Genomic DNA, 27435 nt, shown 5'->3' with positions numbered 1-27435 from the left:
TTACTAAAGAAAACAAGATCCCAGATTCAAAAGACATATGCACCCCTTTGTTTATCACAGCACTATTTACAATAGCCAAGATATGGAAGCAACCTAAGTGTCTATCAGTAGGTGAATGGATAAAGAAGAGGTGGTACATATACAAAATGGAATATTATTCAGCCATAAAAAGATAACAAATCTACCGTTTCCAACAACATGACTGTAGCTAGAGGGCATTATGTTCAGTGAAATAAGCGGAGAAAGCCAGATGCCAAATTATTTCCCTCATTTGTGCAGTAACAACAACATAACAACAAAGCAAAACTAAAGGAACAAAACAGCAACAGACTCACAGACTCCGAGAAGGGACTAGCGGTTAACAAAGGGAAAGGGCTGGGGAAGGTGGGTGGGGAGGGAGGGAGAACAGAATTAGCACCATTGTGATTAGCACCCATAATGTAGGTGGGTGATAGGAAGGCAGTATATAGCATGGAGAAGACAAGTAGTGACTCTATTAGCATCTTAGTACGTTGATGGACAGTGATAGTAATAGGGTGCATGGGGGGACTTGATAATATGGGTGAATGTTGTAACCACTGTGTTGCTCATGTGGAACCTTTGTAAGATTGTATATCAATGGTACCTTAATTTTTAAAAAAAGGAATGTTGTGCACTACTTTACAGCAATAAGGAATCACGCACAACTTAGATGAAATAGGCAAAATCCTTGAAAGACACAAATCGCCCAAATTAATCACAAGAAATAAAAAAACTTGAATAGCCCTATTTTGAACAATATATAGCAATATATGATCAGGTGGCAGTTTTCCTAGGAATGCAAGATTTATTCAACATTATTTTTAAGAATCAGTGTAATTCATCATGTAAATATAATACAGAAGAAAAAGCATATCATTTCAATAGGTGCAGAAAGTGCATTTGACAAAATCCAACCCCTGTTCATGATAAAAACTGTCAGTAAGCCAAGAATAAAATGCAAAATTGATTTAACATCTGAAAATTAATGTAGCTCACTATATTAATAGAATGAAAGAAAAAGACATGATCATTTAAAAAAAGTGAAAGAGCCTGTAACAAAAATTGAATATGCCTTTGTGATAGAAACTCTTAGCAAACTAAGGACAGATGGGAATGTTCTAAGTCTGATTAAGGTTATCAGTGAAAAGACCAATAGCTAGCTAGCATACTGACAGTCTGAGTGCTTTCTACTTAAACTCAGGAATAAAGCAAGGTTGTTTGCTCCCGTCTTCAGTTTAACACTTCACTGCATGTCACAGTCAGGTAGTTTGGCAAGGAAAAGAAAAGTAATACAACTGAAAAGGAAAAAGCTGGCTTTACTTGAAGACAACATGATCATGTACACAGAAAACTCTAAGAAATCTATAAAACAATTGCTGGAACTAATAAAGATGCAAGGCCACAAGACAGAAAGTCAGTGTACCAAAATCAGTTATAGTTGTATATCCTATCAATGAATAATTGGAAAGTAAGTTTTTAAAATCTCCATTACAATAGCATAATAAAGAACTTAGAAATAAATTTAACAAAAGATTTGCAAGAACTGTACACCAAAAACTATAAAACACTGCTGAGGGAAAATTGAAGATCCAAATCAGTGGATAAATATGCCATTCATAGATTGGAAGATTCAGTATTGTTTAAGTGGTATTTCTCCCCAAATTAATTAGATTTGTCACAATCTCAATCAAGATCCCAGCATATGGTTTTTGAGAAATTGGTAAGCCAATTCCAGTATTTTTGTGGGAACTCAAAGGCCATAGAGTAATCAAGATGAGTTTGAAAAAGAACTAAATTGGAGAACTTGCACTGCTATATGGCTATGGTAACAAAGATGGATGACATTGACATAAGAATAGATATATTGGTCAGTGGAAGAGACTAAAGAGTAGAAATACACACACACATACATACACATATATAGTCGATTGCTTTTTATTTATTTATTTATTTATTTATTTATTTTGGTATCATTAATCTACAATTACATGAGGAATATTATGTTTACTAGACTCCCCCCATCAACAAGTTCCCCCCACATACCCCATTACAGCCACTGTCTATCAGCATAGTAAGATGTTGTAGAATCACTACTTGTCTTCTCTGCGTCATACAGCCCTCCCTGTGCCCCCCACTGCACATTATACATGCTAATCATAATGCCCCCTTTCTTTGCCCCCCCCTCTTATCCCTCCCTCCCCACTTCCTCCCCAGTCCCTTTCCCTTTGGTAACTGTTAGTCCATTCTTAGGTTCTGTGAGTCTTTCACTGTTTTGCTCCTTCAGTTTTTTCTTTGTTTTTATACTCCACAGATGAGTGAAATCATTTGATATTAGTCTTTCTCCGCCTGGATTATTTCACTGAGCATAATACCCTCTAGCTCTATCCATGTTGTTGCAAATGGTAAGATTTGTTTACTTCTTATGGCTGGATAATATTCCATTGTGTATATTTGCCACATCTTCTTTATCCATTCATCTACTGATGGACACTTAGGTTGCTTCCATTTCTTGGCTATTGTGAATAGTGCTGTGATAAACATAGGGGTGCGTATGTCTTTCAAACTGGGCTACTGCATTCTTAGGGTAAATTCCTAGGAGTAGAATTCCTGGGTCAAATGGTATTTCTATTTTGAGCTTTTTGAGGAACCTCCATACTGTTTTCCACAATGGTTGAACTAATTTACATTCCCACCAGCAGTGTAGGAGGGTTCCCCTTTCTCCACAACCTCACCAACATTTGTTGTTGTTTGTCTTTTGGATGGTGGCCATCTTTACTGGTGTGAGGTGATATCTCATTGTGGTTTTAATTTGCATTTCTCTGATGACCAGCTATGTGGAGCAACTTTTCATGTGTCTGTTGGCCATCTGAAATTCTTCTTTGGAGAACTGTCTGTTCAGCTCCTCTGACCATTTTTTATTGGATTATTTCCTTTTTGTTTGTTGAGGTGCGTGAGCTCTTTGTATATTTTGGATGTCAACCTTTTATCAAATCTGTCATTTATGAATATATTCTCCCATACTGTAGGATGCCTTTTTGTTCTATTGGTGGTGTCCTTAGCTGTAGAGAAGCTTTTCAGTTTGATGTAGTCCCACTTGTTCATTTTTGCATTTGTTTCCCTTGCCTGGGGAGATATGTTCATGAAGAAGTCGTTCATGTTTATATCGAAGAGATTTTTGCCTATGTTTTTTTCTAAGAGTTTTATGGTTTCATGACTTACATTCAGGTCTTTGATCCATTTCAAATTTACTTTTGTGTATTGGGTTAGGCAATGATCCAGTTTCATTCTCTTACGTGTAGCTGTCCAGTTTTGGCAACAACAGCTGTTAAAGAGGCTCTCATTTCCCCATTGTATGTCCATGGCTTCTTTATCATATATTAATTGACCATATATGTTTGGGTTAATATCTGGACTCTCTATTCTGTTCCACTGGTCTCTGGGTTTGTTCTTGTGCCAATACCAAATTGTCTTGATTACTGTGGCTTTGTAGTAGAGCTGGAAGTTGGGTAGTGAGATCCTCCCTGCTTTATTCTTCCTTCCAGGATTGCTTTGGCTATTCGGGGTCTTTTGTGGTTCCGTATGAATTTTAAAAATATTTGTTCCAGTTTGTTGAAGAATGCTGTTGGTATTTTGGTAGTCAACTGCTTTTTCAAAAACTGTTAAATGTAGCTCAAGAGAAAGGATAGTCTTTTTAGTACATGGTACTGGAAGAACTGGTTTTCTTTATGGAACAAAGTCAACCTTGTTCCTTACCATACATTGTATAGAAAATTAATAAGAGCTAAGATTCTAAAACTTCTAGTAGAACACATAGGAGAAAATCTTTGTTCTACTGGGTTACACAAAGATTTCTTTAGTGGGACTCAAAAAGTATGAACTGTAAAAGAAAGAAAAATGTTGAAATGCACCTATTTAGATTTAAAACTTTTGTTGTTTGAAAGACATAGTTAAGAAAAGGAAAAAGCAAGCTACAGATTGGGAGAAAATATTTTAAAGCATCTATCTGACAAAATCTTTAATCCATAATATTAAAAGACCTGTTACAATGCAATAAACATATGATAAAATGACCAATTAAAAATGGGTGTACCTCCCTATCAAAATGCCAATAGCATTCTTCAACAAATGAGAGAAAATCCTCCTAAAATTGATATGGAACCACAAAAGACCTCGAATAGCCAAAGCAATCCTGAGAAGGAAGAATAAAGCAGGGGGAATTACGCTCCCCAACTTCAAGCTCCACTACAAAGCCACAGTAATCAAGACAATTTGGTACTGGCACAAGAACAGATCCATAGACCAATGGAACAGACTAGAGAGCCCTGATATAAACCCAACCATATATGGTCAATTAATATATGATAAAAGAGCCATGGACATACAATGGGGAAATGACAGCCCCTTCAACAGCTGGTGTTGTCAAAACTGGACAGCTACATGCAAGAGAATGAAACTGGATTATTGTTTAACCCCATACACAAAAGTAAACTCGAAATGGATTAAAGACTTGAATGTAAGTCATGAAACCATAAAACTCTTAGAAGACAACATAGGCAAACATCTCCTGAATATAACCATGAGCAACTTCTTCCTGAACTCAGCTCCTCAAGAAAGGGAAACAGAAGCAAAAATGAACTCATGGGACTATATCAAACTAAAAAGTTTTTGTATGGCAAAGGACATCAACAAAAAAACAGAAAGGCATCCTACAGTATGGGAGAATATATTTGTAAATGACGTATCTAACAAAGGGTTAACATCCAAAATATATAATGAACTTACACACCTCAACATCCAAAGAGCAATAACCTGATTAACAATTGGGCAGAGGATATGAAGAGACAGTTCTCCAAAGAAGAAATTCAGATGGCCAACAGACACATGAAAAGATGCTCCATGTCACCAATCATCAGGGAAATGCAAATTAAAACCACAATGAGATATCACCTCACACTAGTAAGGATGGCCAGCATCGAAACGACTAAGACCAACAAATTCTGGTGAGGATGTGGAGAAAGGGTAATCCTTCTACACTGCTGGTGGGAATGTAAGCTAGTTCAACCATTATGGAAAGCAATATGGAGGTTCCTCAAGAAACCAAGAATAGAAATACCATTTGACCCTGGAATCTCACTCCTTGGAATATACCCAAAGAATACAACTTCTCAGATTCAAAAAGACATATGTACCCTTATGTTTATCGCAGTACTTTTTACCATAGCTAAGATATGGAAGCAACCTATGTGTCCATCAGTAGATGAATGGATAAAGATGATGTGGTACATATATACAATGGAATACTCTTCAGCCATAAGAAAGAAAGAAATCCTACCATTTGCAACAACATGGATGGAGCTGGAGGACATTATGCTCAGTGAAATAAGCCAAGCAGAGAAAGACAAATGCCAAATGATTTCCCTCATTTGTGGAGTATAACAATGAAGCAAAACTGAAGGAACAAAATGGCAGCAGACTCAGAGACTCCAAGAATGAACTAGTGGTTACCCAAGGGGAGGGGTGTGGGAGGGCTGGTGGGGAGGGAGGGAGAAGGGGACTGAGGGATATTACGTTTAGTACACATGGTGTGGGGGATCACGATGAGAACAGTGTAGCACAGAAAAGGCACATAGTGGATGTCTGGCAACCTGCTGCACTGATGGACAGTGACTGCATTGGGGTACAGGTGGGGACTTGATAATATGGGTAAATGTAGTAACCACATTGTTTTTTCATGTGAAGCCATCATAAGAGTGTATATCAATCATACCTTAATAAAAAAAATTTTTTTAAATGGGTATATCTCTTGAACAGACTTATATGTAAACTAGCCAGGTGGAAGTGTCTACCTGAGTAGTGTTCAGGGATATATATTTATATTTACATTTAATATTTGTATTTGAGAATATGGAGTTAGTTAAAACCATGCATGACTTTATGAAGGGACAGTGTAAAGAGAGCAAAGGCCAGGGGCCAATACTTAAGGGAATATCAGTATTTAACTGACCGATAGTAGAAGCGGAGCCTAAGAAAGAGACTGAGGGAACAGTTAGAAAAGCTTGAGGAGAAGCAGAAAGGAGTTGTGTCATGAAAGCTAAGTGAGATGAGTTCCAACAAGAAAATGGTCAGTAGCATCAGTTATAGAGAGGATCAACAAAATAAATACCTAATTTTATTTATTATTAAAGCAAAGTGCTGATTGTTTTAGCAAGGTTGGTGACCTTTTGAGAGCATTTTTGAAGGAATGGGTCTGAAGGGAAGAAGTGGATACCAGATTGCAGGGCTTTGAAGAGTAGTGGGAGTTGAGGAAATGAAGAAAGGGAGGTGGCAGCTGTAGTGGTGAAGAGCATGGCCTCTGGAGCCAGCTGCTTGAGTTCTGGTCCTTGCTCTTCCACTTTCTAACTGTATGGTCTGTGATGGGTTGACTTAGCTCTGTACAAAATACTGCTGATAATTGTATCTGCCTCATAGGTAATTACAAGGATTTCAAGAGTTAATGTAGGTAAATTGCTTAACAGTGCCTGGCACAGAGTAATTGTGTATAAGTGTTAGTTATTGTTGTTATGGATTATTCTTTTGAGAAGTTTCACAGAGATGGGAAGAGAAAAAAATCTAGTTTGCTCTGCTGGTGAAGGGAGGAAGTATCCAGAGGGGAGAATTTACAAAACACATTTGTATAACTAGAAAAACCTAGGTCGAAAGAAATGTTGAGGATACAAAGGGAGGACTGAAAGTAGATGATGCAGAGTCCCAGAGAGGTGGGAAGAAACGGGACGGGGGGATTGGCCTCAGACAGGGGCAGAACACCTCCATCACTGAAGTTAGGAGTAAGGATGGGTTGTGATAAATACCAGGATGTTGGGAGTGGTCTGATGGTTGTGAGTTTTGTCAATTAAGGTAAGAGGTAAAATTGTGTGCGGAAATGTGGGGAGGGAGTTGGTGGTGGAGAATGGTGAATACTTGGGATCCCCAAGAGAAACAGGAGAAATTTGACTATGGACAAATTAAGTGCCTAAATATCACAAGATTTTCCTTCTCCATGTCTCTTTGTAGAAGGGGTTATATAACATAATTATTTTGAACTGAAGGCACTTTGCCTTTATTTTATAAAAGCAGTTTACATCCATGAGATAACTTGAAACAACCTGAGATCTTAAAAACCCAGTCTTAAGAATCATTGAATTAACCATCTTAACCCAAAAGAAGAAAGAATATAATAAAAATCAAATAAAAATTTAAAAATCTAAATAGGTTAGAAATCAATGCCTTGTGATTAAAAGGCTTTCTATTTCGCTAACATGGTACTTTTGCTTTTTAATACAAAAATTACTATAATTACTTACCCCTGCCTAAGGAACCCTTACTTTTAAGTGTAGAAAATAATTATAGAAATTGTTAACAAGGAAAATTCTGTGATTTTTATGTTGAAGTAATCTGAGTTTGGGAATAAGCAACAATTTTTTTAATGTTCTTTTTATTTTAACAGTGATCCTTATGTGAGAGTGACATTATATGACCCAATGAATGGAGTTTTTACAAGTGTGCAGACAAAAACCATTAAAAAGGTTAGATTTAAAGTAGTCAAAGAAATTTTTTAATGTGCTGTTTGATTTTTATATGACAAAATATAAAAAAATTAGTTATACTATGTTTATTGTCTTTTAGACTTTGAATCCAAAATGGAATGAAGAAATATTATTCAGAGTAAGTATATACTTTATTCAATTAAAACAACAAAAATTTTTTCTCAATAGGTTAGAATGCTAAGTTCTCACTTCCTCTAAAATCTATCTTATAGGAATTTACCTAGTTTGTTAAAAATTTTAGATGAGTTAAATCTGTGTGTCCCCATGATGATGTCCTGGAATCATTTATCTTACTTTGGAAAACCTATACATGAAGTAATGAAGAGGTAAAAGATGATTGTAAATGTGGAATTATCTTACTGTAATTTAATTCTGATTTAGAAACTGTATGATAGTCTTATTCTACTTTAGCACATTTTGGTGTTTTCCATTAACGATGATGCAATATTTGTATCTCCTCTTTATTTATTAAATAGACTAATCCAGGCAAGAGATGATGAAGGCCTAACAATAAGTGGATACATTTCTTCTTATATGACTTTATTCACGGTCCTGCCTTCTCCCTTACCCTAAGAGCAAACTTCAAGTAGCAGCTATTTCAGGATCGTCAAAAGGGCCCTCAAACTGACAGTGTCTCCTTGAGCATATCTGTCAGAGAGTCCTTACTGATCCCAGAGTCAACACTTATAAGCAGTGGTAGAGATACATTTCAGTAATCTCCCCTTCTTTGTTGGGTTATTTCCATTTGTACATTCCATCCTCAAATCATTTGTCCTTGATCTCATATTCCTCATTAGCTGTTGACTAATTTCTGTGTTCACCTGAATAACCAACATTCTTGCTTCCCCATCATTTATGCTTCTCTAATAAATTCCTTAACCCACTCTAATCTAACTCACACCCATATCACTCAAATGAAACTGCTCTTACTAAGATCACCAGTGATCTCCATGTTGCTATGATCATGTCATTTTACTTGTGCACTTAACAGCATTTGATGGAGCTGACCTGAAACACCAGTCTCTCTGGAGGCTTCTCTGGTGCCATGCTTGATTTCAGTCAGGAAAACAAAACCTACTCTTCTGTATCCCGCCTATGAAGACTTTTTATTTGTTCTGTTTTAATAAAGTGAACTAGACGGGAAGAAATTGCTGAAACAAATGGCTAAGAAGCTGTTACTGAAGATCCAGCCAACAGCACCAACTGTCATGCTTCTGGTTTTTCTTGTTTAGAGAAGGATCTCCCCCACTCTGTATAATATGGTACAAAACAGCATTTTAAATCAGTTTGAAAATTTTGGATCCTTGAGGAAACGGTACTGAGTCAACTGGATAGTCATATGGAGAAAAATGAAACTTAATTTCTGGTTTATTTTCACCAGAATAAATTCCAGATTTCATAACCTCTGGCTTTGATTGCTTTTTTGGCATAAGTATTGCCTGGGAAAGTTTTAAAATTCCCAAGTGGTTAAATTTTTTAATTGATTTATGCTTTTGTTATTATTTTACTGCATTTTTCTTAGAAATATATGTGTTTTCAATATACTGAAGTTTTTTGGTTACTTCTTACTCTTCTTTTTCCTAATATCATTGGCTTGAACATGTCAAATAGTGTCTAGTAGTAATGGGGATAGATATTTATTTATCTTATTCCCAATTTTAATGAGAATGTGCCTAGCCTTTCTCCATCAACATAGCTTTTTTTATTTAGCACTTTAAAGAGGCATTCAGCTATTATTTTTTTCTGGAGTGAAAAAAAATTGACACTTCCAGTTTTATCAATGATGCAGTAATAGGGCATTGAACTTAACCTGGTTCTATAAACAACTATGAAGCTATTAAGGATTTTAGAAGAAAGCAGAGTTATACAACATAATATTCAAAATGTATCCAAAATTATTTTGCATGCAACCACAAAAATATGAACAGTTCTCAAAAGAAAGTACCATCAACAAGTACTAACCCACAGATCATCTGGACAATGGAATTATCAGTGAAACCCTTTAAAGCACCTATTATAACTATGCTCCATGACATAAAGATAAACACTCTTGAAATGAATGGAAAGATAGACATTTTAAGTAGAGAAACAAAATATAAAAAAGAATGAAGTAGAAATATTATAACCATAATATCTGAAGTTTTAGAAGTCACTGAATGAGTTCAATAATAGACTGGAGATAATAGTGAAAAGAAAGAACTTGAAGAAAATCAGTAGAAATTACCTTCTGAAGAACAGAAAGTAAAGATTTAAAAAAATTAGTTAAGTCTGAGGGACTGCTGGACAACATTAAAAGAGTCTAATATTTAGGTCATTGAAGTCTCAGAAGAAGAGGAAAAATACATTGGTGGAGAAAAATATTTGAAGAAATAATGGCCCCAAATGTCCAAATTTGGTTAAACACATATGTTTACAAATTAAAAAGTTCAGTGAAGGGCGGAGCCAAGATGGTGGCATGAGTAGAGCAGTGGAAATCTCCTCCCAAAACCATATAAATTTTTGAAAATACAACAAATACAACTATTCCTAAAAGAGAGACCAGAAGACACAGGACAACAGCCAGACTACATCCACACCTGTGAGAACCCAGTGCCTCGCGAAGGGGGTAAGATACAAGCTGCGGCCTGGTGGGACCTGAGCGCCCCTCACCCCACCTCCCAGCAGGAGGAGAGAAGTTGAAGCGGGGAGGGAGAGGGAGCCCAGGACTGCTAAACACCCAGCCCTAGCCATCCACACCGGAGCGCAGACACACAGTGTGTGAGGTGCTGGATACTAGGGAAACAGGACAGTAAGACCTGTGAGCAGGTCCCCACAGCCGGTGCATCTGGGACAAAAGAAAAGTGAATGCTTTTTGTAAGTCTTAAAGGACAGGGGCCTCACAGCTGGACAGAAACGTCCCAGAGCACACACCCAAGCAGCTGGGAGTCCCTGGAAACTCTGGGCACCCTAACCTTCTAGGCGACAGTGCAGCTCTGAGACCCCTCACGGCGATAAACAGCCCCTGCCTGTTCCCCCTCCAGGGTGGCCCCGCCATAGCAGAGCAGCAGCCTGAGGCTGGCCATGCCCACAGCAAGGGAGCTTCCTCCATAGCAGCCAGGCAAGATACAGAGACCCCGTCTATGCACAACTGCCCAACACAAGCTGCTAGGGGTCGCCGTTGTCCCAGGAAAGAAAGGCCAGGAGCAAGTGGAAAGGATCTTGGTTCTCCCAGCTGACAGATGAGCCAACAGCATACCACTGCATTTATCGACATGAAAAGGCAGAAGAATCTGATCCAGACCAGACTAACTCAACATCCTCCATATCCTCCCCTGAGAAGGAATCTGGGGAGATAGATTTAACCAATCTTCCTGAATAAGAATTCAAAATAAAAGTCATAACCATGCTGATGGACTTGCAGAGAAATATGCAAGAGCTAAAGAGGGAGAATACAGAAATAAAACAATCTCGAGAAGGACTTCAAAGCAGAATGGACAAGATGCAAGAGACCATTAATGGATTAGAAATCAGAGAACAGGAATGCAGAGAAGCTGACACAGAGATAAAAGGATCTCCAGGAATGAAAGAATATTAAGAGAACTGTGAGACCAATCGAAACAGAACAATAACTGCATTATAGGAGTACCAGAAGAAGAAGAGAGAGAAAAAGGGATAGAAAGTGTCTCTGAAGAAATAATTGCTGAAAACTTCCCCAAACTGTGGGAGGAAATGGCTGCTCAGACCATGGAAGCACATAGAACTCCCATGACAAGGGACCTAAGGAGGGCAACACCAAGACACATAATAATTAAAATGGCAAAGATCAAAGACAAGGACAGAGTATTAAAGGCAGCCAGGGAGAAAAAAAAGGTCACCTACAAAGGAAAACCTATCAGGCTATCATCAGACTTCTCAACAGAAAACTTACAGGCCAGAAGAGAATGGCATGATATATTAAATGAGATTAAACAGAAGGGCCTTGAACCAAGGATACTGTATCCAGCACGATTTTCAAATATGAAGGAGGGATTAAACAATTCCCAGACAAACAAAAGTTGAGGTAGTTTGCCTGCCACAAACCACATCTACAGGGTGTTTTAGAGGGACTGCTCTAGATGGGAGCACTCCTAAAAAGAGCACAGAACAAAACACCCAACATATGAAGAATGGAGGAGGAGGAAAAAGAAGGGAGAGAAATAAAGAATCATCAGACAGTGTTTATAATACCTCAATAAGCGAGTTAAGTTAGACAGTAAGATACAAAAGAACCTAACCTTGAACCTTTGGTAATGACAAACCTAAAGCCTGCAATGGCCATAAGTACATATCTTTCAATAATCACCCTAAATGTAAATGGACTGAATGCACCAATCAAAAGACACAGAGTAATAGAATGGATAAAAAAGCAAGACCCATCTATATGCTGCTTACAAGAGACTCACCACATACTAGGCCACAAAAAGAGCCTCAGTAAATTAAAAAAGATTGAAATTCTACCAACCAACATTTCAGACCACAAAGGTATAAAACTAGAACTAAATTGTACAAAGAAAGCAAAAAGGCTCACAAACACATGGAGGCTTAAAAACATGCTCCTAAATAGTCAATGGATCAATGAACAAATTAAAATAGAGATCAAGCAACATATGGAAACAAATAACAACAACACAAAGCCCCACCTTCTGTGGGATGCAGTGAAAGCACTCTTAAGAGGAAAGTATATAGCAATCCAGACATATTTAAAGAAGGAAGAACAATCCCAAATGAATAGTCTAACATCACAATTATTGAAATTGGAAAAAGAGGATCAAATTAGGCCTGAGGTCAGCAGAAGGAGGGACATAATAAAGATGAGAGAAGAAATAAATAAAATTGAGAAGAATAAAACAATAGAAAAATATCAATGAAACCAAGAGCTGGTTCTTTGAGAAAATAAACAAAATAGATACACCTCTAGCCAGACTAATTAATAGAAAAAGAGAATCAATACACATCAACAGAATCAGAAACGAGAAAGGAAAAATCACAACGGACCCTACAGAAATACAAAGAATTATTAGAGAATACGATAAAAACCTATATGCTAAGAAGCTGGAAAACCTAGGAGAAATGGACAACTTCCTAGAAAAATACAACCTTTCAAGACTGACCCAGAAAGAAACAGAAAATCTAAACAGACCAATTACGAGCAAAGAAATTGAATCGGTAATCAAAAAACTACCCAACAACAAAACCCCTGGGCCAGATGGATTTACCTAGGAATTTTTTTTTCTTTAAAAAGATCTTCAATAGAGGATTTGCAGATGTAATAAGTTTCCAGCCTTTAAAGGCACAGAGACCTTAGCATCGCTGTATTAAGAATGAATGTACTTGTTATGGTCTTTTTTTTTTTTTTTTGAGAGGGCATCTCTCATATTTATTGATCAAATGGTTGTTAACAACAATAAAATTCTGTATAGGGGAGTCAATGCTCAATGCACAATCATTAATCCATCTCAAGCCTAATTCTCATCAGTCTCCAATCTTCTGAAGCATAATGAACAAGTTCTTACATGGTGAACAAATTGTTACATAGTGAATAAGTTCTTACATGGTGAACAGTACAAGGGCAGTCATCACAGAAACTTTTGGTTTTGATCACGCATTATGAACTATAAACAATCAGGTCAAATATGAATATTCATTTGATTTTTATACTTGATTTATATGTGGATCCCACATTTCTCCCTTTATTATTATTTTTATTTTTATTTTTAATAAACTGCTGAAGTGGTAGGTAGATGCAAGATAAAGGTAGAAAAAATAGTTTAGTGTTGTAAGAGAGCAATTGTAGATAATCAGGTGTGTGCCTGTAGACTATGTGCTAATCCGAGCTAGACAAGGGCATTAACACATCCACGGATGCAGAAGATTTCTCTCAAAACACGGGGTGGGGGGTGAGGTTCTAAGCCTCACCACTGTTCTTCCCCGATTTCTCACCTGATGGCCCCCCTGCAACTGTGCCTGTCTTAGGTTGTTCCTCCCTTGAGGAATCTTACCCGTCTCTGGCTAACCAGTCATCTTCTGGGGCCATACAGGGAGATGTAAAGTTGGTAAGTGAGAGAGAAGCCATATTGTTTGAAAAGATTAGCTTTTTCCTTCTTTGCATATTTATGCCCTGTGGCTTCTATGCCCAGCATTTGTCTTGAGGTATCTTTACCACTTGGAGGAATTATGATGCTCGGTAAATTCGATATGAGGCATGAATTCTATTAAAGGGTTGTAATTAGGAAGAAAGAAGAAAAGCTATAGAGGTAGCAGATGGAAGAACCCATGGGAGGATTGATTATTTCTTTGACATATCTTCTTGTAGAGTAACTTCAGCATGTATAGGTTTTAACTACTAATTAAATTGCGCACACACATTAACATAATAGGAATACAGTTACATAACCAAAGCAGATCTATAATTACCAGCCATCTCCAGTGAAGCCAAGAAAACCAGTTAGGCATCCTAGGTATTTGTGAATATTTGTCTATGATATGATTGATATTGTCCAACTGTACTTGAACAGTCTGAGAGAAATCAGACAAATTAAAACAACCCATTCCTGGGAACTGTTCACACCCATATGTTCTTTTAACAGTAAATAGTCTGTATTCCTAAGATTTTGGAGCGCTACAGCGTGCACTTCTCCTAATTCTTGGTTGAGTTCCAACAGTATAGATCCAGTTAAATTTGTTGCTTTAATGAAAGCACAGGCCAGCTTAGATATCTCCTTCTTCATTCCAATGGCAAGTCCAGGAACCGGTGGGATGGATGCATCTACAACTGCAGCATCGCCGGGATGTTTGTTGAGGTTTTTTGATGATCATCTTCTGGTATGACTCTTCCAGAGAGTGCTGATGTTGGAAGTTCTTCTTCATATCGTATCTTAGTTCATTTTCTGTGTAGCCAAATTAGGCTTTGATCCTCCATATAAACACAAACAGACTCTTTGCCCTCACATTGATATGCCCTTTATACCATGGTGTAGAACTCATTGGAGGTCACCACACGGGAACTGCTTTTTGTTTGTTTGTTTCCTATCATTAATCTACACTTACATGACGAATATTATGTTTACTAGGCTCTCCGCTATACCAGGTCCCGCCTATAAACCCCTTTACAGTCACTGTCAATCAGCATAGCAAAATGTTGTAGAATCACTACTTGTCTTCTCTGTGTTGTACAGCCCTCCTCTTTCTCCCACCCCCCCATCCATGCTAATCTTAATACCCCCCTTCTTCTTCTCCCCCCTTATCCCTCCCTACCTACCCATCCTCCCCAGTTCCTTTCCCTTTAGTACTCGTTACTCCATTCTTGAGTTCTGTGATTCTGCTGCTGTTTTGTTCCTTCAGTTTTTCCTTTGTTCTTATACTCCACAGATGAGTGAAATCATTTGGTATTTCTCTATCTCCGCTTAGCTTATTTCTTTGAGCATAATACCCTCCAGCTCCATCCATGTTGCTGCAAATGGTAGGATTTGCCCTTTTCTTATGGCTGAGTAGTATTCCATTGTGTATATGTAGCACATCTTCTTTATCCATTCAACTATTGATGGACATTTAGGTTGCTTCCAATTCTTGGCTATTGTAAATAGTGCTGCGATAAATGTATGGGTGCATCTGTCTTTCTCAAACTTGATTGCTGCGTTCTTAGGGTAAATTCCTAGGAGTGGAATTCCTGGGTCAAATGGTAGGTCTGTTTTGAGCATTTTGATGTACCTCCATACTGCTTTCCACAATGCTTGAACTAATTTACATTCCCACCAGCAGTGTAGGAGGGTTCCCCTTTCTCCACAGCCTCGCCAACATTTGTTGTTGTTTGTCTTTTGGATGGCAGCCATCCTTACTGGTGTGAGGTGATACCTCATTGTAGTTTTAATTTGCATTTCTCTGATAATTAGCGATGTGGAGCATCTTTTCATGTGTCTGTTGGCCATCTGTGTTTCTTTTTTAGAGAACTCTGTTCAGTTCCTCTGCCCATTTTTTTTTGAGAGGGCATCTCTCATATTTATTGATCAAATGGTTGTTAACAACAATAAAATTCTGTATAGGGGGGTCAATGCTCAATGCACAATCATTAATCCATCTCAAGCCTAATTCTCGTCAGTCTCCAATCTTCGAAAGCATAACGAACAAATTCTTACATCGTGAACGAATTCTTAGGTAGTGAATAAGTTCTTACATGGTGAACAGTACAAGGGCATTCATCACAGAAACTTTTGGTTTTGATCACGCATTATGAACTATAAACAATCAGGTCAAATATGAATATTCATTTGATTTTTATACTTGATTTATATGTGGATCCCACATTTCTCCCTTTATTATTATTATTATTTTTATTTTTAATAAACTGCTGAAGTGGTAGGTAGATGCAAGATAAAGGTAGAAAAAATAGTTTAGTGTTGTAAGAGAGCAATTGTAGATGATCATGTGTGTGCCTGTAGACTATGTGCTAATCCGAGCTAGACAAGGGCAATAAAACATCCACGGATGCAGAAGCTTTCTCTCAAAACAGGGGTGGGGGGTGAGGTTCTAAGCCTCACCACTGTTCTTCCCTGATTTCTCACCTGATGGCACCCCAGCGACTGTGCCTGTCTTAGGTTGTTCCTCCCTTGAGGAATCTTACCCATCTATGGCTAACCAGTCATCTTCCGGGGCCATACAGGGAGATGTAAAGTTGGTAAGTGAGAGAGAAGCCATATTGTTTGAAAAGGTTAGCTTTTTCCTTCTTTGCAGATTTATGCCCTGTGGCTTCTATGCCCAGCACTTGTCTCGAGGTATCTTAACTACCTGGAGGAATTATGATGCTCGGTAAATTCGATATGAGGCATGAATTCTATTTAAGGGTTGTAATTAGGAAGGAAGAAGAAAAGCTATAGAGGTAGCAGATGGAAGAAAACATGGGAGAGTACCTTAAGCATGTATAGGTTTTAAACTACTAACTTGCGCACACATATTAACCTAATAGGAATACGGTGACATATACAAAGCAAATCTATAATTACCAGCCATCTCCAGTGAAGCCAAGAAAACCATTTAGGCACCCTAGGCATTTGTGAAAATTAGTCTGTGATATGATGGATATTGTCCAACTGTACTTGAACAGTCTGAGAGAAATCAGACAAATTAAAGCAACCCATTTCTGGGATCTCTTCACATCCCATATGTTCTTTTAACCGTAGATAGTCTATAGTCGTAAGATTTTGGAGCGCTACAACTTGCACCCCTCCCAACTCCTCGTTGAGTTCCAACAGTACAGATACACTTAAATTCGTTGTCTCACTGTATGCACATGCCAGCCTAGACATCTCCCTCCTCATTACAGTGGCAAGTCCAGGAAATGGTGGGATGGACGCAGCCACAACCGCAGCATCGCCCAGATACCTGTGGAGGCTTTTTGATGATCATCCCCCAGCACGAGTCCTCCAGAGAGTGCTGATGCCAGAAGCTCCTCCTCATATCGTATCTTAGTTCATTTTCTGGGGAGCCAAGCTAGTCCTTGATCTTCTGCATAAAAACAAACAGACCCTTTGACATGCCCTCTATACCACTGTGTAGAACTCATTGGAGGTCAGCACACAGGAACTGCTTTTATTTTTATTTTTTATTTTTATTTTTATTAAGAGAAAGGAATATTATCAGAAGAGTACCTCCATAGCCGATCATCTGACACCCTTTAAGTGATCAACATTAAGGATATTTAAAGCATGCATTAATCTTTGATTTACCAATAGTTTTATCCTATCAAGGAGTAATCCCCCTTTTCTTTCTTTCTTTCTTTTTTTTTTAATCTTTAATCTACACTTACATGAAGAATACTATGTTTACTATGCTCTCCCCTATACCAGGTGCCCCCTAAAAACCACATTACAGTCACTATCCATCAGCATAGCAAAATGTTGTAGAATCACTACTTGTCCTCTCTGTGTTGTACAGTCCTCCCTCCCCTTTCTCCCTCCCCCCCCCAATGCATGCTTATCTTAATACCCCCTTTCTTCTCCCCCCCCCCTTATCCCTCCCTGCCCACCCATCCTCCCCAGTTCCTTTCCCTTTGGTACCTGTTAGTCCATTTTTGGATTCTGTAATTCTGCTGCTGTTTTGTTCCTTCAGTTTTTCCTTTGTTCTTATACTCCTCAGATGAGTGAAATCATTTGGTATTTCTCTTTCTCCGCTTGGCTTATTTCACTGAGCATAATAAGCACCAGCTCCTTCCATGTTGCTGCAAATGTTAGGGTTTTCCCTTTTCTTATGGCTGAGTAGTATACCATTGTGTATATGTACCACATCTTCTTTATCCATTCATCTGCCAATGGACATTTAGGTTGCTTGCAATTCTTGGCTATTGTAAATAGTGCTGCGATAAACATAGGGGTGCATCTGTCTTTCTCAAACTTGATTGCTGTGTTCTTAGGGTAAATTCCTAGGAGTGGAATTCCTGGGTCAAATGGTAGGTCTGTTTTGAGCATTTTGATATACCTCCATACTGCTTTCCGCAATGCTTGAACTAATTTACATTCCCACCAGCAGTGTAGGAGGGTTCCCCTTTCTCCACAGCCTCGCCAACATTTGTTGTTGTTTGTCTTTTGGATGGCAGCCATTCTTACTGGTGTGAGGTGATACCTCATTGTAGTTTTAATTTGCATTTCTCTGATAATTAGCGATGTGGAGCATCTTTTCATGTGTCTATTGGCCATCTGCATTTCTTTTTTAGAGAACTGTCTGTTCAGGTCCTCTGCCCATTTTTTAATTGGGTTATTTGTTTTTTGTTTCTTAAGGCGTTCGAGCTCTTTGTATATTCTGGACATCAAGCCTTTATCAGATCTGTCATTTTCAAATATATTCTCCCATACTGTACGGTTCCTTTTTGTTCTATTGATGGTGTCTTTCATTGTACAGAAGCTTTTCAGCTTAATGCAGTCCTACTTGCTCATTTTTGCTGTTGTTTTCCTTGCCCGGGGAGATATGTTCAAGAAGAGGTCACTCATGTTTATGTCTAAGAGGTTTTTGCCTATGGTTTTTTCCAAGAGTTTAATGGTTTCATGACTTACATTCAGGTCTTTGATCCATTTTGAGTTTACCTTTGTATATGGGGTTAGACAGTGGTCCAGTTTCATTCTCCTACATGTAGCTGTCCAGTTTTGCCAGCACCATCTGTTGAAGAGACTGTCATTTCGCCATTGTATGTCCATGGCTCCTTTATCAAATATTAATTGACCATATATGTCTGGGTTAATTTCTGGAGTCTCTAATCTGTTCCACTGGTCTGTGGCTCTGTTCTTGTGCCAGTACCAAATTGTCTTGATTACTATGGCTTTGTAGTAGAGCTTGAAGTTGGGGAGTGAGATCCCCCCTACTTTATTCTTCTTTTTCAGGATTGCTTTGGCTATTAGGGGTCTTTGGTATTTCCATATGAATTTTTGAATTATTTGTTCCAGTTCATTGAAGAATGTTGCTGGTAATTTGATAGGGATTGCATCAAATCTGTATATTGCTTTGGGCAGGATGGCCATTTTGACGATGTTAATTCTTCCTAGCCATAAGCATGGGATGAGTTTCCATCTCTTAGTGTCCACTTGAATTTCTCTTAAGAGTGACTTGTAGTTTTCAGGGTATAGGTCTTTCACTTCTTTGGTTTGGTTTATTCCTAGGTATTTTATTCTTTTTGATGCAATTGTGAATGGAATTATTTTCCTGATTTCTCTTTCTATTGGTTCATTGTTAGTGTAGAGGAAAGCTACAGATTTCTGTGTGTTAATTTTGTATCCTGCAACTTTGCTGTATTCCGATATCAGTTCTAGTAGTTTTGGAGTGGAGTCTTTAGGGTTTTTTATGTACAGTATCATATCATCTGCAAATAGTGACAGTTTAACTTCTCCTTTACCATTCTGGATTCCTTGTATTTCTTTGTTTTGTCTGATTGCCGTGGCTAGGACCTCCAGTACTATGTTAAATAACAGTGGGGAGAGTGGGCATCCCTGTCTGGTTCCCTATCTCAGAGGAAATGCTTTCAGCTTCTCGCTGTTCAGTATAATGTGGGCTCTGAGTTTATCATATATGGCCTTTATTATGTTGAGGTACTTGCCCTCTATTCCCATTTTGCTGAGAGTTTTTATCATGAATGGATGTTGAATTTTGTCAAATGCTTTTTCAGCATCTATGGAGATGATCATGTGGTTTTTGTCTTTCTTTTTGTTGATGTGGTGGATGATGTTGATGGATTTTCGAATGTTGTACCATCCTTGCATCCCTGGGATGAATCCCACTTGGTCATGGTGTATGATCCTTTTGATGTACTGTTGAATTCTGTTTGCTAATATTTTATTGAGTATTTTTGCATCTGCATTCATGAGGGATATTGGTCTGTAATTTTCTATTTTGGTGGGGTCTTTGCCTGGTTTTGGTATTAGGGTGATGTTGGCTTCATAGAATGAGTTTTGGAGTATTCCCTCCTCTTCTATTTTTTGGAACACTTTAAGGAGAATGGGTATTATGTCTTCTCTGTGTGTCTGATAAAATTCCGAGGTAAATCCGTCTGGCCCCGGGCTTTTGTTCTTGGGTAGTTTTTTGATTACTGTTTCAATTTCTTTGCTCGTAATTGGTTTGTTTAACTATTGTGTTTCTTCCTTGGTCAGTCTTGGGAGGTTGTATTTTTCTAGGAAGTTGTCCATTTCTTCTAGGTTTTCCAGCTTGTTGGCATGTAGGTTTTCATATTAGTCTTTAATAATTCTTTGTATTTCTGTGGAGTCTGTCATGATTTTTCCATTCTCATTTCTGATTATGTTGATTTGTGTTGATTCTCTTTTTCTCTTAATAAGTTTGGCTAGAGGCTTATCTATTTTGTTTATTTTCTCAAAGAAGCAGCTCTTGGTTTTGTTGATTTTTGCTATTGTTTTATTCTTCTCAATTTTGTTCATTTCTTCTCTGATCTTTATTATGTCCCTCCTTCTGCTGACCTTAGGCCTCATTTGTTCTTCTTTTTCCAGTTTCGATAATTGTGATGTTAGGCTATTCATTTGGGACAATCTTCCTTCTTCAAGTGTGCTTGGATCACTGTATACTTTCCTCTTAAGACTGCTTTCGCTGCGTCCCACAGAAGTTGGGGCTTTGTGTTGTTGTCATTTGTTTCTATATATTCCTTGATCTCTATTTTGATTTGTTCATTGATCCATTGATTATTTAGAAGCATGTTGTTAAGCCTCCATGTGTTTGTGATCCTTTTGTTTTTCTTTGTAGAATTTATTTCTAGTTTTATACCTTTGTGATCTGAAAAGTTGGTTGGTAGAATTTCAATATTTTGGAATTTACTGAGGCTCTTTTTGTGGCCTAGTATGTGGTCTATTCTGGAGAATGTTCCATGTGCACTTGAGAAGAATGTATATCCTGTTGCTTTCACATGTAGAGTTCTAGAGATGTCTATTAGGTCCATCTGTTCTAGTGTGTTCTTCAGTGCCTGTGTGTCCTTACTTATTTTCTGCCCAGTGGATCTCTCCTTTGGGGTGAGTGGTGTGTTGAACTCTCCTAAAATGAATGCATTGCAGTCTATTTCCCTCTTTAGTTCTGTTAGTATTTTTTTCACATATATTCGTGCTCCTGTATTGGATGTATATATGCTTATAATGGTTATATCCTCTTGTTGGACTGAGCCCTTTATCATTATGTAGTGTCCTTCTTTATCTCTTGTTACTTTCTTTGTTTTGAAGTCTATTTTGTCTGATATTAGTACTGCAACCCCTGCTTTCTTCTCACTGTTGTTTGTCTGAAATATGTTTTTCCATCCCTTGACTTTTTATCTGTGCTTGTCTTTGGGCTTGAGGTGAGTTTTCTTGTAAGCAGCATATAGATGGGGTTTGCTTTTTTAATCCATTCTATTACTCTGTGCCTTTTGATTGGTTCATTAAGTCCATTTACATTTAGGGTGACTATTTAGAGATATGTACTTATTGCCATTGCAGGCTTTAAATTCGTGGTTACCAAAAGTTCAGGGTTAGCCTCTTTAGTATCTTACTGCCTAACTTAGCACGCTTATTGAGCTGTTATATACACTGTCTGGAGATTCTTTTCTTCTCTCCCTTCATGTTCCTCCTGCATTCTTTATATGTTGTGTGTTTTGTTCTGTGCTCTTTTTAGGAGTTCTCCCATCTAGAGCAGGCCCTGTAAGATGCCCTGTAGAGGTGGTTTGTGGGAAGCAAATTCCCTCAGCTTTTGCTTGTCTGGGAATTTTTTAATCCCGCCATCATATTTAAATGATAGTCATGCTGGATACAGTATCCTTGGTTCAAGGCCCTTCTGTTTCATTGTATTAAATATATCATGCCATTCTCTTCTGGCCTGTAGGGTTTCTGTAGAGAAGTCTGATGTTAGCCTGATGGGTTTTCCTTTATAGGTGAAGTTTTTCTCTCTAGCTGCCTTTAAAACTCTTTCCTTGTCCTTGATCCTTGCCATTTTAATTATTATGTGTCTTGGTGTTGTCCTCCTTGGATCCTTTTTGTTGGGGGTTCTGTGTATTTCTGTGGTCTGTTTGATTATTTCCTCCCCCTGTTTGGGGAAGTTTTCAGCAATTATTTCTTCAAAGACACTTTCTATCTCTTTTCCTCTCTCTTCTTATTCTGGTACCCCTATAATACGGATATTGTTCCTTTTGGATTGGTCACATAGTTCTCTTAGTATTGTTTCGTTCCTGGAGATCCTTTTATCTCTCTCTATGTCAGCTTCTATACGTTCCTGTTCTCTAGTTTCTATTCCTTCAATGGCCTCTTGCATCTTATCCATTCTCCTTATAAATCCTTCCTTGGTTTGTTTCACGTGTGTAATTTCCTTCCTGGCATCTGTTATCTTCCTCTGGATTTCATCCCTTAGCTCTTGCATATTTCTCTGTATCTCTGTCAGCATGTTCATGATTTTTTTTTGAATTCTTTTTCAGTAAGATTGGTTAGGTCTGTCTCCTTCTCAGCTGTAGACTCTGTGATCTTTGTCTGCCTGTAGTTTTTCCTTTTCATGGTGATAGAGATAGTTTGCAGAGCTGGTACGAGTGACAGCTGGAAGAGCTTTCCTTCTTGTTGGTTTGTGGCCTTCCTCCCCTGGGAGAATAGCGACCTCTAGTGGCTTGTGCTGGGCTGCTGTGCGCAGACAGGGCTTCTGCTTCCTGCCCGGGTGCCATGGAGTTTATCTCTGCTGTTGCCGTGGGCGTGGCCTGGCTCAGGCTGCTGCTCCATAATGGTGGAGCCCCGTTGGAGGGCTAGCGGCCGGGAGGCTGTGTATCTCCGTAAGGGGCCTCTGTGCTCCCTGCTGCCCAGGGGGTTAGAGTGCCCAGCGAACCTTAGATTCCCTGCCTCTGGACTAAGTGTCCTGCCCTGCCCCTTTAAGAGTTCCAAAAAGCACTCTCCAAACCAAAACAACAACAGCAACAAGAACAACAACAAAAAAAAAAAAAAAATTAAAGAAATAATTTTTTTTAAAAAAGAAAAAAGCACAATTTTCTTTGTCCTCAGGTGCCGGTCTCAGGTACCCACTCACTGGTCTTGCTTCCCTGTTTCCGTAGTATTGGGGTCCCTGTCCCTTTAAGACTTCCAAAAAGCACTCGCAAAGAAAAAACAAAACAATGGCCGCTCCCGTTTCTTTCTTCTCCATTGTCAGCCTCAGGCACCCGCTCACTGGTCCTGCCGCCCTGTTTCCCTAGTATCCAGGACCCCATACATGCACTGTGTCTGCGCTCTAGTCCGGAATCCTGGGACTGGGTGTTCAGCAGTCCTGGGCTCCTCATTCCTTGCTGACTCCTCTCCACCCGCCGGGAGCTGGAGGGAGGGGTGCTCGGGTCCCGCCCTCTAGGGCTTGTATCTTACGCCCTTCGCAAGGCGCTGGGTTCTCTCAGGTGTGGATGTGGTCTGGATGTTGTCCTGTGTCCTCTGGTCTCCATTTTAGGAAGAGTTGTCTTTGTTATATTTTCATAGATATATGTGGTTTTGGGAGGAGATTTCTGCTGCTCTACTCATGCTGCCATCTTGGCTCCATCTCCGATTTACCTCGGAATTTTATCAGACGTACAGAGAAGACATAATACCTATTCTGCTTAAAGTTTTCCAAAAAATAGAAGAGGAGGGAATACTCCCAAACTCATTCTATGAAGCCAACATCACTCTAATACCAAAACCAGGCAATGACCCCACCACAAATGAAAATTACAGACCAATATCACTGATGAACATAGATGCAAAAATGCTCAACAAAATATTAACAAACCAAATTCAAAAATACATCAGAAGCATCATACACCATGACCAAGTGGGATTCATCCCAGGGATGCATGAATGGTAGAACATTCGAAAATCCCTCAACATCACCCACCACATCAACAAAAAAAAGGACAAAAACCACATGATCATCTCCATAGATGCTGAAAAAGCATTTGACAAAATTCAACATCCATTCATGATAAAAACTCTGAACAACGTGGGTATAGAGGGCAAGTATCTCAACATAATAAAGACCATATATGATAAACCCACAGCCAACATCATACTGAACAGTGAGAAGCTGACAGCTTTTCCTCGGAGATTGGGAACAAGACAGGGATGCCCACTCTCCCCACTGCTATTCAACATAGTACTGGAGGTCCTAGCCACGGCAATTAGACAAAACAAAGAAATATAAGGAATCCAGATTGGTAAAGAAGAAGTCAAACTGTCACTATTTGCAGATGACATGATATTGTACATAAAAAATCCTAAAGACTCCACTCCAAAACTACTAGAACTGATATCGGAATACAGCAAAGTTGCAGGATACAAAATTAACACACAGAAATCTGTGGCTTTCCTGTATACTAACAATGAACCAGTAGAAAGAGAAATCAGGAAAACAATTCCATTCACAATTGCATCAAAAAGAACAAAAAACCTAGGAATAAACCTAACCAAGGAGGTGAAAAACCTGAAAACTACAAGACATTCATGAGAGAAATTAAAGAAGACACCAATAAATGGAAGCCTAACCATGTGCATGGATAGGAAGAATTAATATCATCAAAATGGCCATCCTGCCCAAAACAATATACAGATTCAATGCAATCCCTATCAAATTACCAACAGCATTCGTCAATGAACTGGAACAAATAGTTCAAAAATTCATATGGAACCACCAATAATGCCGAATAGCCAATGCAATCCTGAGAAGAAAGAATAAAGTGGGGGGGGGGAATCTCACTCCCCAACTTCAAGCTCTACTACAAAGCCACAGTAATCAAGACAATTTGGTACTGGCACAGGAACAGAGCCACAGACCAATGGAACAGAATGGAGACTCCAAACATTAACCCAAACATATGTGGTCAATTAATATATGATAAAGGAGCTATGGACACCCAATGGGGAAATGAGTCTCTTCAACAGATGGTGCTGGCAAAACTGGACAGCTACATATAGGAGAATGAAACTGGATTACTGTCTAACCCCCTACACAAAAGTAAATTTGAAATGGATCAAAGACTTGAACATAATTCATGAAACCATAAAACTCTCAGAAAAAAACATATAGGCAAAATTCTCTTAGACGTAGATATGAGTGACCTCTTCCTGAACATATCTCCCCAGGCAAGGGAAACAAAAGCAAAAATGAACAAGTGGGACTATATCAAGCTGAAAAGCTTCTGTACAGCAAATGACACCATCAATAGAACAAAAAGGTATCCTACAGGATGGGAAAATATATTCATAAATGACAGATCCGATAAAGGGTTGACATCCAAAATATATAAAGAACTCACACACCTCAACAAACAAAAAGCAAATATTCCAATTAAAAAAGGGTAGAGGAGTTGAAAAGACAGTTCTCTAAAGAAGAAATTCAGATGGCCAACGGTCAGATGAAAAGATGCTCCACATCGCTTCTCATCAGAGAAATGCAAATTAAAACCACAATGAGATATCACCTCACACCAGTAAGTATCAGTGCCATGCAAAAGACAAACAACAGCAAATGTTGGCGAGGTTGTGGAGAAAGGGGAACCCTCCAACACTGCTGGTGGAAATGTAAATTAGTTCAACCATTGTGGAAAGCAGTATGGAGGTTCCTCAAAATGATCAAAATAGACATACCATTTGACCCAGGAAATCCACTTCTAGAAATTTACCCTAAGATTGTAGCAGCCCAGTTTGAAAAAGACAGATGCACCCCTATGTTTATCGGAGCACTATTTACAATAGCCAAGAAATGGAACAACCTACATGTCCATCAGTAGATGAATGGATAAAGAAGATGCGTTACATATACACAATGGAATATTATTCAGCCATAAGTAGAAAGCAAATCCTACCATTTGCAACAAAATGGATGGAGCTAGAGGAGTGAAAAAAGCCAGGCAGAGGAAAGAAGTGCCAAATGATTTCACTCACATGTGGAGTATGAGAACGAAGAAAAACTGAAGGAACAAAACAGCAGTAGAATCAAAGAACCCGAGAATGGAATAACAGTTACCAAAGGGAAAGAGACTGGGGAGTATGGGTGGGAACGGAGGGATAAGGGCGGAGAAAAAGGAAGGGGGCATTTACAATTAGCATGTGTAGTGTTTTGGGGGTTGGAGGGCTGTGCAACACAGAGAAGACAGGTGGTGATTACACAGCAGTGACTGTAGTGGGGTGTGGGGGGGGGACTTGGTAAGGGGGTAGCCTGGTAAACATTGTTTTCTTCATGTAATTGTAGATTAATGATACCAAAATTAAAAAATAATATTATGCTGATTAAATACTAATACATACAAAAAACAAAGTTCAGTGAAACCCTGTATCAAAAGAAAACCATGCTTAGATACATCATAATCACATTGCTAAAGCTATACATAAAGGAGAAATTTTGACAGAAGCCAGGGGAAATTATGCATTTATAGAGGAACAATTATTCAAATTTTAACTATGGATTTCTCACCAGAAACCATGATGAAAGAGCACAATTAGATAGCAAAGAAAAAAGAACAGTCAACTCAGAATTCTGTGTCTAACAAAAATATCTTTCAAGCATGACAGTGTGTTAAGCTGAGGAAAAATAAAATAATTTATTGCTAGTATACCTTGTCTGAGGAAAATGTTAAAGGGATACAAATTAATACACAGAAATCTGTTGCATTCCTATATACTAAAAACAAACTAACAGAAAGAAGTGAGGAAAAACAACTCTATTTACAATTATATCAAAAAGAATAAAATACCTGGGAATAAACCTAACCAAGGAGGTGAAAAACCTATACTCTGAAAACTACAAGACACTCATGAGAGAAATTAAAGAGGACACTAACAAATGGAAACTCATCCCATGCTCCTGGCTAGGAAGAATTAGTATCATCAAAATGGCCATCCTGCCCAAAGCAGTTTACAGATTCAAAGCAATCTCTATGAAAATAACAACAGCATTCTTCAAGAAACTAAAATAGTTGTAAAATGCATATGGAACCACAGAAGATTCTGAATAGCGAAAGCAATCCTGAGGAAGAAGAACAAATCTTGGGGGGGTTATGCTCCCTGACTTCAAGCTGTACTTCAAAGCCACGGTAATCAAAACAGTTTGATACTAGCACAGGAACAGACCCATAGATCAATGGAACAGAATAGAGAGCCCAGATGAAAACCCACACATATATGGTCAGTTAATACATGATAAAGAAGCCATGAATATATGGTGGGGAAAAGACAGCCCCTTCAACAGCTGGTATTGGAAAAACTGGACAGCTACATGTAAGAGAATGAAATGATTATTGCCTAACTCCATACACAAAAGCAAACTCGAAATGGATGAAAGGCTTAAATGTAAGGCATGCAATCATAACACTCTTAGAAGA

At 38.5% G+C, this 27435-nt stretch overlaps 1 protein-coding gene across 5 annotated transcripts in view; it reads left to right on the top strand.

The window, feature by feature from the left end:
- NEDD4 (NEDD4 E3 ubiquitin protein ligase) overlaps positions 1-27435 on the top strand; it is a 133257-nt gene that overhangs the window by 17965 nt on the left and 87857 nt on the right. For 3 of the 5 annotated variants that reach the window (XM_037021024.2, XM_037021022.2, XM_037021023.2), the window contains 2 exons: positions 7505-7583; positions 7684-7722. In XM_037021024.2, the coding sequence (XP_036876919.1) occupies positions 7539-7583; positions 7684-7722 (84 nt within the window). In that variant the 5' untranslated portion in view covers positions 7505-7538. Of the gene's footprint in view, positions 1-2332; positions 2424-7504; positions 7584-7683; positions 7723-27435 lie in introns of all 5 variants that reach the window. The other 2 variants (XM_073211886.1, XM_073211887.1) reach the window with 1 other exon arrangement.

Source organism: Manis javanica, chromosome 8 (genome assembly GCF_040802235.1).
Source record: "Manis javanica isolate MJ-LG chromosome 8, MJ_LKY, whole genome shotgun sequence".
In the NCBI taxonomy this organism is placed as follows: Eukaryota; Metazoa; Chordata; class Mammalia; order Pholidota; family Manidae; genus Manis; species Manis javanica.
Note: the sequence above shows the minus strand (reverse complement) of the source record. Positions and strands in the feature narration are given on the sequence as shown.